This window comes from Platalea leucorodia (assembly GCF_965183815.1).
Source record: "Platalea leucorodia genome assembly, chromosome: 4".
Classification (NCBI taxonomy): Eukaryota; Metazoa; Chordata; class Aves; order Pelecaniformes; family Threskiornithidae; genus Platalea; species Platalea leucorodia.
This window is the reverse complement of record NC_138826.1, coordinates 65,607,528-65,621,218: the sequence shown is the minus strand read 5'-3', so window position 1 is coordinate 65,621,218 and position 13,691 is coordinate 65,607,528. Positions and strand designations below refer to the sequence as shown.

General features: G+C 39.7%; 1 protein-coding gene across 1 annotated transcript in view; it reads right to left on the bottom strand.

Annotated features, from left to right (window-relative positions):
• The window catches only part of MYBPC1 (myosin binding protein C1), a gene marked incomplete at both ends in the record, with an annotated part of 74,941 nt that overhangs the window by 16,268 nt on the left and 44,982 nt on the right, over positions 1-13,691 (bottom strand). The window contains 11 exons of the mRNA XM_082310200.1: positions 1,481-1,615; positions 2,652-2,840; positions 3,488-3,592; positions 4,250-4,406; positions 5,538-5,671; positions 6,900-7,006; positions 8,284-8,446; positions 9,997-10,163; positions 10,470-10,575; positions 11,675-11,799; positions 13,423-13,555. Coding sequence (XP_082166326.1) covers positions 1,481-1,615; positions 2,652-2,840; positions 3,488-3,592; positions 4,250-4,406; positions 5,538-5,671; positions 6,900-7,006; positions 8,284-8,446; positions 9,997-10,163; positions 10,470-10,575; positions 11,675-11,799; positions 13,423-13,555 — 1,521 coding nt within the window. The remainder of the gene's footprint in view (positions 1-1,480; positions 1,616-2,651; positions 2,841-3,487; positions 3,593-4,249; positions 4,407-5,537; positions 5,672-6,899; positions 7,007-8,283; positions 8,447-9,996; positions 10,164-10,469; positions 10,576-11,674; positions 11,800-13,422; positions 13,556-13,691) is intronic.

Below are 13,691 nucleotides of genomic sequence, written 5' to 3'. Positions count from 1 at the left end.
GTCCCCTTTATATTCCCATACATCTTGCCTGTGCAATGGAAACATTATAGGAATGCTGCATCTTGATGTAATACTGCATGCTTACTCGTTCTGAGCTGTTCCCGCAGCTCCCTCCCAATATACAAGGAAAACCCTTCCTACCATTCCAGCTGTGTCTGCCTTCAGGTAATCTTCTCCAGACCTCTGAGCTTCTTGCAGTCTGTTCCTGCTCCTTACAGATATTCAGCTCAATACTACAAGATGCTGAGTGCTCCTGAGAAAAGCCAGTGGTTCTTCTTCACTCCCTCTCCCACTCGCCTGAGTGAGAGCTGAGGGCACTCTGCTCCTGTGGTATCTGACCACTTTTGTGAACTACTGTTTTCCTGGATTCTCTGAATCTGAAACACGTGACACTGTGAATGACAAGTTCTGTCCTCTACCTCTTGTTTCCAGGCTGTGGACTGCATTCATGAAAAGCTTCCGTTGAAATAAATGCCTTTATGAAAAAAGGTGTCCAACTCATCACTTGATTTACAGTGCAGGTAAGAGCAGCAGCTAGCGGAGCTGAAGATAACTGTGTCCCATTCATCCAAACACACAAACTTGCTGGAGTCTCACTGACTGGTATTTGCCCACAGAGGCTGGGTATTGCACATACCACTCCAGCCTATTTGATACTTACCCAGGAGTTGGTGGATTTTACTTTTTGAAAATAGACTTCATTTGATGCCAACTCAGAAGAAAATCTGCTGGAAAATACTAAGTTTCTGCTGCTTGATCACTGAAGACTCTTAGTTATAAAATATACCTTATATTTCCCTATTCCTTCTTATTTTACTCTCATAAGTTTATCAATCTCTTACATCTTTATCTTTCTCCTTCAATTCTATATAGATTTATGTTTTAAATGGACATAGTTAAAGATCCTGTATCTAACTACACTGAAATGTTGGAGAAATTCAATATCCAGATGTGAACTTTGCATGCCTATATAACTTCTACAGCCAGCTATTGGAGAGGCTGTCTGTCCTCAGTACTGGGAACTGGAACTTGAAGTAGTCAATTAGCAATATGTCAAGATAGGGATTACCACACTGAGGACCTCCTGTCCCTAAAACCCAGCCAACCTGCACATATTTTGGACCACACTTATAGCCATTCATTATTTCCTATTCATTCATCCATCCATTCTTTGCTGCATTGACTCTTCATTTAACTCAAAAAAGAGGATAGCGATTAACATGGTACTTGGTACACTACAACAGATTATATGAGTTTTGATTTGGATTTCAGATCAAATGTAAGATGGGTTGAACCACAGTCAATGGGCGGGATCTGGAATACAAACCAAAGGAAGCCTGAAGAAAACCCTGCTGCTTGAGGTTTTGTGACTGATTAGTCTCTGCCTTAACATGAGCGCACCCGATACCTGTAGAGAAAAAATGGAGAAAGTCTCACCTACTTTCACTACGAGTAACATACCACAGTCGTTGTCACTTACTTCCTTCAAAGCAGTACTCTACAACATAGCCGTCTAAACCTGCCGCTCCAATGTGGTCTGGTGGCCTCCATTTCATTGTAACTGAGGTATCAGTCACTCCATCCACTGCCAGGAGAGTTGGTGGACTGGTAACAGCTGAAGCAAGCAGGCAGCGGGGAGAAGGCAGAAAACTGTGTTACAATTAAAGGTTTACATTTATGGTGTGTTTTCCTCTAATTTAGCATCATAGGTGACAGGCTAAATCCTGCCTACCAGGCATTTCCAGTCATGCCTGCCACGTCTTTCCCAATTGGGACCAAACTAGGAGAAGGAGGTACCTCATCCCATACCTGCTCACAGCCTAACCCAGAGTTAAATTCCTTCTGCTGAGGAGTGAGAGGGACAAAGAGCGGTGGAGACAGAGCAGAGAAGTTGTGAGCAGCGTATTCTACAACAGCAGGTATTTTCTGGCAAGAGGAGAGCACGCTGTAGCAATAACAGCTACCTTCTTGCTCCTGTACATTGTGGGGGTGCTGCTGAGCGAGGTGGGAACCTTTGCTGGCCTACAGAACAAGGCATCTTTCTTTTATAGGAGCTTGTGATTGTTACAATAGTTTGAAAAATCTATTTCTTTATATGAAAATTAGTCTTGTCACTAGGTGAATGACAAGGGCCTCTAGCTGTTACTTTAATATAAAGCAGTAAGAGGACATGTAGAATAGTGTAAAATATGACCTAGCCTGATCTGGCTAGGTCTGCAAAAGGATGTTGAAAATCTGTGATCCCTTTCTGCAAAAAAACCCCAAGACTATAATCCATCATCATTGTCAATTCTGTAAATTGCCAATAGCTTGAGTCTGTTGACTCAGGAGGTACCTATGGTATACAAAAACATGGAACTATTAATTCTGGTCCTTAAAACATATTGACCATAGTATATCAGGCTCACCTATAGCATGTCACTGTTTTATTGTGGTGCACCATTTTTTTGTCTATACATCCTTGTTTCTTGTTTATAAAAGACTATAAATCCTTCGGGGATAGACATATAGTTTATGCAGCACCTAATAAAGACACGTCCTGAGCAACACAAGTGTAACAAGAACTGCAGTTATATAAATAGATGACTGTAAAAATGTATCAAGGATAATTTTATAAATGCATACCTATCTCTATGCTCTTGTTTACTTACCTAAAGGAACAAAGGACTTTGAAGGCATACTTGGTTTGGAAATGCCTATTGCATTAACAGCAAATACACGGACCTCATAAGCAACACCTTCAATCATCTTCTTTGGCTCGAAAGTTGTTTCTTTACACAGTTCAAAATTCAACCTCATCCACCTGGAGCTTTGTTTCTTTTTCCTTTCAATGAAATATCCTATTGATCAAACAAAATTTTATTATACTAAGTGGTGGCATAAAGCTCAATAGTGAGGGGTCTATTTTTTGACTGGCCAATGGTGTTTTTCCTGGATACACCTCAAGATCTCCTTCTAGCCTCAGAGTGGTTTAGGGGTTATTGTTAATTTTCTCCTATTGCAAACTACCCGATAGTCACCTATTTGGCTTTCATGGCCACATAAGAGCTTTTTTTGGACTTCACTTACACCACCACTGTACTTAGTTCAGAGTGAAAAGGGCCTGATTCTGCTGGCCTCTTGGCCCCTCTGACTTTCCTCTTGGTTCAGTGTATTAGAAGATATTCCAATTTACTTGGTAAATTGCTTCTGAAATCCCTGCTAACATTCAAACAGGCTAACTGTTCCAAGTTTGGTGTTATAAAAGGTTGTCTTTCAAGTAGGGGGATTGATAATGTGGCAGCATACAGAATGACAAATCTCAAAGCATTAGAAAAACAGGTATCCCATAAAGTTGAAGACTGGGTAGAACATTCTTGCAACTGGATACCCAGAACGCAGCTCTCCAGAGCCTGAGCTAAACTCCGATCCTACGGCATCCATTATTTGGGGTTTGTTTCTTTTGTCTATATTAGAGAATCACCACAAAAAAAAGGAAAGTATGTACCTAAGATGGGTGATCCACCATCATTTGCTGGAGGTTCCCAGGTCATAACACACCAGTCTTCACCCACCTCAGTCACATTTGGTGCCTGAGGAGGATCAGGGACATCTGTTGTAAAGAAAGTAAATGTTATTAAAAAAAACCACACAACAACTTTCTTCTTTTTGAATAGGTTGAAATAAAAAATGTCAAATAAGAAACAAATCTGAATAGCTTTTGAAGTGCAGCAGGAGTTCCTAATGAGGAGAGAGAGAGAAAGAAGGTCTTTGTGGATCCTGGCAGGTGGTTAGGAAGGGATAAGTGCCAAGCTCGTCAGAACAGCCAAGACACTTAAGGGACACTTGAGGGCATGTGGTAAGACAGGGCCCACAGCCACATGGAGAATGTAGAATGGAGAGTGCTATGGGCAGCCTGAGGCAACTGCAGAAGTTTGGTCCTTGCAGCATGAAATGGCAGCGGGGTGATAATTAACTCCTACTTAAATCCCATGCTAAGCTCCTGTGTCCTTCAGTAACACTGGGCCTTAGTCTCCTTGAACCTCAATTCCACATCTGAAAATGGGGAAAAACAGGGAAATGGAAGTTTTCTGAGAATCTACAACAGTTTGCTCTCTAGGGAGGACAGCATCTACAGAAGAGACCCTTCAAATAGGGGAAGAATTTGTCTCTTGTTTGGGTGCAGAAACGTAGGGTTCTTCAAGGAGCATTTATTGTAAAGGGCTGTAATAAAAGACATGGCTCATGTGCACTGTTCCACATGACTTACCAACCACTTTAATGTTGATTAGAGCTGTGTCCTCTCCAGCCTCGTTCTTTAATGTTATTCTGAAAGGACCTGAATCTTCCCTCTCAGCTGTATCAATGACCAGACAGCTGCTGTCTGGGTATGTTTCTGCCCGTATTCTTCCACTGTCTGTGATCCACTAGGAATCAAAGTAAGCAGAGGGAACAGTCATATTTTCTGGATTTGAGAATCAAAATACTTGAAAATCAATATCCAAATGCAGTACAGGGCACTTCAGCAAATATACTAAAGTGACCGTAAGAAAAGCACACTAAAGCTCAGAATTTCAGTCACCTAGTGATCACAAAAATGACAAAATAACTGAGGGACCAATAAATAACTTCAAAATACAGTGACTAGTACTCAGTTCAGCCATTGCATCACAAAGGAAGAGCCACTACACTTACTTGTCCTGTAAGCAAGAACATGCTTTTGTCTACACTACCTGTCATTAATTTGATGGAAAGAGAGTAGTGCATTCTCCCAAAAGTCAGATTGAAAAGCAATTCATTCAGTTTAAAGGTCAGAGGGATTGTAATGGTCAGTAGTTTGTCCTCACAGATTTCAAATGCTGGCACGTATTTTGGAGTAAGAGCTCTCCTAGAATAATTCCCTATTTGGACAAGTCCACAGTGGTGATACTACAATTAGTATTTGAAAAATAGTAGTCAGAGATTTGACTAGATAAGTCTGATGAACCCAGTAATAATAACATGTTCCAGCTTCCACATACCACAATGAAAATTTAAATGTGAGAAATGTCTTTTTGGTATTACACAGCCAGAGATTGATCTGTGCAACATTTTGCATTAAGACACCAGATGCAAGACACCAATTGCCCAGCCTATTGTTTCATTTGAGACTTGACACTCCATCAGAATTTATCATCCATTTTCCAAAACCATACCATGGCTTCCTGTCAAAACCTGGCAGCCATTCTGGGCAGTATGTACAGACAGAGTAGCCATTTGGTAGATTTTCACTAGTTTTCTTCTGCATCTCATATGTCCCTCTCCTTTACAATTTATTTATAGCAAAAATATATTTTTTTCCTTCATTAATTTCAGCCTTTCCTCAAAAAGACCCAAAAGATACTAAATAATATTTATCCATTTTACCCTTCATTTTTGAGTGAGGAGAGATTTTAGGTAAATTGCATTTCCTTCTTATTTTCTGCCATTAAAATCAATGTCTTCACAAGGCTAAAGGTTATTTTTTTAAGTAAAAGGCCCCTTGTTAAGCTAAAGAAATGTGTATAATGACAATGTACCTTGTCCCCTTTACTCCACATAACTTTTGGAGTTGGCTCGCCAGTGATGGGGATCTCAAGTCGTAGTTTGCTTCCTGCCACTACTGTCACAGTGTTACCTTCCCCAAGACCATCCAGGTGGAGTTTAGGAGGATCTGAAAAAGGAGAGATTGTCCAGATTTGCCATGTGACTGTCACTCTGAGAGTTCAGTGACCTGGCACAGGTCTGCAACATAGAGAATACAAAACCCTATATTTCGTATTTTCCTGGTATTTTGGTATTTTTAGTCAACGGATTTTTTGTTTGGAAGAAAATTTGTGAAGAAATTTTTTTTGAAGAAAATAGTTGTCTGATGAAAAATAAATCACAGCACTATAGAAATTTGGGAATGGTAGGACATTAAAAAAACAAATCTGTCTTCCTAAGGCAGAATTATGCGTATTTAGGTAACTTCTGAGAGAGACCTCCTCTAAGTGGCTCTTGAGAATTTCCATTGCAGGCTTTCTTCAACACCTGGGGTTATCACCTGTCAGACATCACTGTCCTTACTGTTTAAACGTTTTCTTAACCCAAATCCTTTTTCTGAAAATGAAATGGTCACTTTTGTTGTACCCCATGTGTCTGGAGAACAACTGATGAATAACCTCTTAGAAGTTTTTTTTCATGTATTGGAAGGTTATATCTGTGAGCATACACGCCAGGACCCATTCCCTCTTCATTCCCCCTAAACCTTGCTAACACAGATATCTCACTTCTTTCAGCTTCAATTACAAACCATATTTTCTAAAACTTTGGGCATTTTCATTGCTCTCCTTTTGACTTCCAAGTCACTGGTTGCAGTTAAAAGCCAGTGAGGTATTGTTGCGGGAAGAGTCAACGCATTGTTTTATTTTTGTTTGAATGCCTGGGATCATTAACAAGCCTTCTGTTTTGCTGAGTGAATAAAAACTGACCAGAAACACTCCACTCTCTAGATATCATTTGATGTATTTAGGGAATATGTACCAACTTTACTAATCTTTTACCAAACTAAATCACATTCTGAAATGTCAGCAAGCCAATTCTTTAAAGAAGTCAACACTGTGTATCTGAAAAGAGGATAGCAACAGGTGTTTTACACAAACTCTTAGTAGTAGAATTCAACATCAAGAAGCCTTCCCTGGGAGCTCCCCCAGGCTTGTAAACTATGAGCAGATCCTGAGCACAGGTAAAGCACTCTCTGACTAGCTCGCACTTTGCCAAAGCAGCCGCTCTGTTTTCTGTGGTAGATGCCTGCTCAGAGAAAACAAACTGATTGTAATCAAGGATATTTCACACTGCTTTTAAATTCCACAGGTCAGAGAAAGAGATGTTATATATAGGTAATTGTGCCATATACTTACCCACAACATGTACTTTGCATGGAATATTAATATTATAGGCATCTGGTACAAACATGTATTCACCCTCATCATCAACAGCAGCGCTTGCTATAACAAATCTGTGGATTCTGTAAAAAATTGAAAAAGAAATCAATGTAAATTATTTTTGAAGACGGCTTGAAGCTATAAGGAAAAATCTGTGAAAAGTTTAGGAGATCTGTGCAAGTGTGTAAAATTACTGAATAAAAATCCTTTGCTGGCTGCTTAGTGGTATTTTAGCTGATTAAATACTTTATGGTTTGTACAAAATATTATTGAGACAACCACCAAACAATGTAACCAATTCTCACATTTTTTGTTTGAACACAGAAATAGGAAAATACAGGAGTGTAATCTCGACACAGGGATTCTGTGCTGCTGCCATTAGATTGTAATTTGGTTGTTCAAGAAGAAATCTTTAGGTGATCCCATTGTGAGAATATTCTGACTTTTGTTAGACCATCTTTGTGACAGGATCCAATCTACTATTTGCCAGAATAAAGAAACGGGAGAGCAAAGCACATGCTGCTCTTACTACCTAACTGTGTCTTCCAGTACAATGATATTTTTGCTCTTCTATCACCCTCTGTGGCTAAGCTTTGTTCAAGGTAGGACTCACCTCTGTGCCCTTTGCTCCCCTTTCCCTCACCTCACCCTATGGGCCTACATGGGCTGTGGGGAGCTCCTTCACCTTATGTCAATCCAAGGGGTCATTGCACAGCTGGCACTTGTCCCTTACTGCGACTTAGCAAGCGTTATGGAATCAGTGCAAACATTTCATAGCCTGTTTAGGAGCATCTTCACAAGGGCAGTTCCCAGCTGTATGAATGGTCTGCTAAACTGAAGTGAAGAGGATGTAGTTAAAGATAGGACCTGGTTTTGGTATTGTTTGTTTGTTTTTTTTTTTTTTAAACTGACAAACTTTCCATGAAAAAGGATGGATCATAAGTGCAAAGGGATCTGATATCTCCACACACTTTGTATGGGCAGAGATACATGGTCTGAGTTGACACAAACAGAAACTATCAGAAAAACAGACATTTAAAAGCTATATATTTTTAATAATGTCTAACAATTATTTTACCTTGCTACTTAATATCCCATACTAACAGCAACAGCAACGTTAAGAAAAATTAATACCTTGAATTTAGATGGATCAAGTATTTGATTATTGTCCTCCACAGCCAAAAGACACAAGATGAAAGGGGGCAAGGAGACATGGCTTTTATAATGATAAAAATAAATACATTTGAGGGGCAGAGGTTAGGCTTGATTACCAGATAATTTTCAGTGAAGTAACCCACATATTGGCACATCTCTACAGTGTCATTCCATCAAAAGTCAAGTCAATACACAACAGGCTTACCTTCCTTTGTGATAAAGCTTTACACGGTCACTAGCTTCGACCAGTTGCCCATTTTTGTACCATTTCCCTTGCACGTTCTCAGATATCTCACACTTCAGGTGGATTTCCTGTCCAAGCCTCACAGTCTGGTCTTCTAGTGCAAGTGATATCTTCAGTGGTCTCACTTAGGAAAACAGAAGCAGAGATATTAATGCTAATGTCAAACAACAGGTCATGATTCTGTCACGGAGCTGCTACTAGCCATCACAATACTCTTCAAGTCAGAAAAATGCTCCCAATAATAAAGTTCTCAAGTCCAAGTACCAGTAGTATGTGCAGGTAAGCTATGTAAGCTAACCTCTTTTCATGCAGTCTGATGCCTTAGAAAGCGTGATCCAAAATACCCATGCCCTGACTGGAGAAACTCCATGGATATTACCAGTAGAAGAACTAAGCCCAGGAGCACAATTTGAATGCTCTCACCTCTCTGGTGTGTAGGTGCTGGAGGTAGGGTGTTTCTATCCCCCAGAGTCCAGTAAGAAACTTCCAAGAAGTGTAAGACCTGCGTCCCCAGACCTATGCACTAGAAGGGATTACAGCCCACTTTTCCTGTGATCTGACAGCCATCTAACTGCTCTCATAGCTCTCCCAGCTGATCTGACATAATTTGGAAACTTATCAAAGTATTTCATCACAAGTGGGGACTGCAGTTCTCAACCTGTTTTGTCAGGCTGGTAGCAAAGGCTGACTGGCCAGTAAGCTTAACTTCATATGCTACTTGTTCTCATGTTTGCTGAACTGCCTTAACTTACCCTATGAATAGCCACAGATATTACTAGCTTTTGTAAAACTTGAGTCTGAGAACTGGTGCCCCAGTTCACATCCGCTTTCTGGAAGATTAGGTGCTGTAGACCAAAGTCCAGGCTGAGCACACATGTGTATTCAGTGAATATCCCTGACTATAATCTGACATAGGAAACAAAGAGTGATGGGAAAGACAGCGTTTTATAGAAAGCCAGTTGAAAAATCCTCAGGAGTTGTTGCATGAAAGGAAAGATGATGGAGCTCAATAGCCATGGAGGATCATTTCCAACCTGATAATAGAACAACATGAATTGGTTGTGCTTAAGATGCCAATTTATACAAAGTAGTTAAAAGCAGTATAAGTATTACAAAACGGTGTATGATAACTTTAGAGAATGGGCACATACATCTCGCGAGAACCCACAAGTGTTTTAAAGAGATATTGCACAAGCAATACTGAGGGAGCTACATAGTCATGTGTTTGTGCGTATGAGTTCAGGTCAAGTAACCTTGATGCCTGTTAACACTATGCCTAGTTATAGAATTGCTTATTTTTTCCAACATACTTTTTTTCTGATTTTGGCTAAAAAGCCTTGGTTTGGCGTTGCTGTGAAAACCTGAAGGGATTAAAAAAAAAGCAGATACTTCCTTTGAAAATTTCACTTTGTTGGCCTATTATATCTTTGGATGGATAGCTTTGTTTTCTGTCTTAACGGAGTGACAGAAAGTTTTCAAGCAGGACGAGTTCGTTGCCAGTTACTGCAAACAGCGTCTAAAGGAAAGTCACTGTTCTGGAGATTTGCAGCAAAGAAATTGGTATGGAAGTTAAATCTCCCTTTAAACCCCCAGGAAAAGGCAAGAAAATTATTTATTTCTGTAAGCTAGTAAGCTGTGGCATACGAATTCAAGAGCAAGATGGATGATACTTACAATCAACTGAAAGCTTAGCTTCTGATTGGCCTCCAGTTGTCATTACTGAGTAAGTTGCATTGTCATTTTTTGCAGCTTCCTCTATGATCAAAGTGTGTTTTTTACCCTCAACCTTGATTCGATACCGAGATTTAGGTTCATTGGTAAGTTCTACACCATTCTTAAACCTAATGGAAAATAAAGAATGATTATTTTTCCAATAGAAGTCCTGTGCAAATAAGACTCCCATAGACTGAACTTCCAGAGAAGACTTTATAAGACTTAAGGCACAAGAAAAGGTTAAACAGACTCATCCATGAATGTGTAAGGATATTTTTGCTGTTGCTACATTTTTGAATAATGTTTTCTTGAGATTTTCTTAACAATTTTCGTGTTTACAGGTATAGAAAAAGCTGTCCACATTTTTGCCTACAATTAAAATATTCTGGGCTTTATTCTCAAGGAAAACAGTATCTGTCCAAAGTGTGGCTTACCATTTCACGTTTGCATCATCCTCAGACACTTCACAGCTCAGTTCTACTCGTTCACCAACATAGGTACTGGTATCCTCTAGGCCTTTGGTCACCAAAATTGGAGGATCTTTGGAAAGATAAAATTACAGATTTACAGTCTGAGAGAGAAAACTAAGTGAAAGAGACTTTCAAAATCATGCTATAGAAGACGATACTACTTTAAAATTCTAATATCAATCTCAGTGCAGCTTTTTCTGCCTTAAATTAGAAAAGCGATTACTCATTAAGATGCTAGTAGGAAAAGTGCTAAATAAAAACATAACATTTGTTCAGATTAACACCTGCCTTTCATCCCTTTTTATTGACAGTTTGTGCAGGCAGGTTGACATGAGAAGCTGACATTCCCCTCTTGCCTCCCACAGATCCCTCTTATAAAGCTGCATTTTCATTAGGTCCTATAGACCGTTAAGCACAATAAGATGTCCTGATGACATAATGCAGTGCCCTTATTGGTTTAACTCATTCCTGCTGTCAAAGCTCAAGTTTATTTAATAGCGAGAGATTGTACAACAGTTATCCTACGATATTTATAGGGGCAATGGGCTCCATTATTTTAAATAGCTTTCTGAAATATTTGATGATTTTTTTCTCTCACTGTAAGTTGTTTTTCTGTTTGTTTTCTTGTGCATGTGTGAGTAATGCCACCAATATTATCAGTAAGACTACCAACACTGTGGGAGTAAAAAGGGTGAAGAAATGGCCACCCATTCACAGCTTTTGATAGAGTCTTCCCTTAAATCTGTGCAGATGGAATGAAAACTAACTGCTAGAAAGTCTGATCTCAGCGTACTTGAAACAGATCGGTTGGACCAAGAGTATCAGGGTCATCAGGTACCTAAGTAACTGTGGTGTTAGGGAAAGCCAACGCTATGACAAACGAGTCTCCAAAATTGCTTTAAAACTATGAAAGGGACCACAGCCCCACTAGATCCCAATGCACAGTATGAAAGCAACCATATCCCCATTTCAGGACTTTCACTAAATTACTAAACACAGGATGAGGAGAAAAAATGGTCAGGGATCATCAAAATACAGAGTGATCCTAAGGGCTGCTAATACAAATACAAAAATATACTGAACCAGATCCTCCTTGTTAGTTTCTGTTGCAGTCAAAGAAGCCACACCAATTTACAGCAGGTGAAACAGGAACAAGCTGACGTAGTTACCTCTCACAAACAGTTCTGTGGAGCATTTCTCGTCACCTGCTGTTACGTAATAGCGAGCATCGTCTGTCATCGTACAATTGTTGATGAATAAAATTCGCTGGTTACCTTTGTGCTCAAAAATATATCTGTTTGAACAGGAATGCAGCAAAGATACATTAGCAAAACTGCTGGACCCCTTTTGTTTTATGTAGAAAGTGCTTTAGGGATTATTAGAGTTAAAAAGCCTGGTTTTACACAGAACTGGAAAAATTGTCCTGGGAAGCAATTTTCAAGATTCAACAGAACTGTCATAGACTTTTTAGCAAAAAGAGCTATGGTGTAGAGTGACAACAAGCATCTTCTGGCTTGTTCCAAAATCCCAGGCCTGGGTGATATGAAAAAATAAAAAAAATGAGCAGGCTCTGAAGGATGGCAAATAAAATGGAGTCTGAAACTCGAGGTGGGTGAAGATGAGAATAACCAGTAACAGGACACCATCCGCATTCCAGCACTCTTAACATTTTTGTGAAGTATAATAATAGCCAAAGTTAAGAAGTTAATATTATTGGTAGGCCAGATGGCACAAGAGATCAGTAATGGGATATGGGGTTTTGGTAATGGGATATGGAGCCTTTCACCTTTATGTCACCAGTTTAGATCTGCTCCAGGTTTGTAATGACCAAAGCTCATTAGCATCTGACAGCTGCTTCAGCAGCCTGGAAGAAATGCACTGGAGCATTCAATCCAGGTCCTTCTACTGGAGAGGTATCCATATACCATAGCTGCCTGCAAAACAGTTCTGAACTGCTCATGGCAGATATAGGGGCTAAAGAAAAGGTACTCTCTTTATTATTCATTTTTTGTCAACTATGAATATTAATTAAAATCTTTCATTGACTTTCGCAGCAACAGAATGAAGGAAGTCTGCCCCTTCTCTGTGAGAGGGCTTTTGCTAATTACTATTTTTTCACAGGGCCAGAGGAGAAAGTTGCTAGGATTTTGTGCTGCTGAGCAACATTTGAGGAACCTTACATTGTTGTGCATTACTGGTTGCACATCATCATTCCCAGCTGTGTCTGACTGTGGAATGGGATTTTCTGCACCGGGTGGTAAGAGCTGGTTGTGCCCACACGAGGGACTGGGCTCCACTTCCAGCAATTGCTCTACCTGTACTCAAGTGTCTGCACCTGAAGAGCCACTTCTTCTAGATAAAGCCAAAGAGTAAACCAGTATGCAGGTGATACAGATGATGAAGAAGCTTGAGTACACCAGGCCTGTTGCACATGACTGAAGTCACTTTGAGCTAATGCAGGTTGCTGACTTCAGTCTGAGCATTAATAGGGTAGTAGAAGGTGAGACAAATGTCACTCCTATTTCCTCAAGTGGTTGGGTAAGTATGTGATGTTAAACATCTCTCCTCTTAGCAACCAACTACTGTAGAAAGATTCTGACCTCCTTCAGATATAGTACTGAGGACAAGAGATTTATTTACTCACGGTGCTTCCTGATTTTTTAAAAACTACCGAGTAGGAAATGGCTCCATCTTTTGTTGGGTGTCTTTAAAAAGGAGCCAATCTGCATTAACATTTAGCATACAGTGGAATTTTCTGGGTCATAAGCAATATAGCATCATTTGCATACTTTTCACGTATAATGAAATTCAGAAATAAAATCGGCACAACCTGAGCAGAGATAGATCTATGCAACACACTTATCAAGGAAGTACATGTGTACCCATTTTATTGCTTACATACAATAAAACCACTTACTTTGCACTTGGTCGTATTTCTTGGCCATTTTTATACCACTTGAGTTCCACTGTTGGATCTGCTAGCTCCACCATGAACCTTACTTTACCTCCTTTGTCCACCTGATATGCAGGATCAAGACCTTTGGCAAAAGCTGTGTGGAAGCCAAGTATTATTATAAAAGAAGATCTGAAAAGAAGTAAGACTGTGAATGCTGAAATGACATTGCATAAATCCCATCAAAGCTGTCAGAATACATGCACACAATGTTATGCATCTCTCTGTATTCT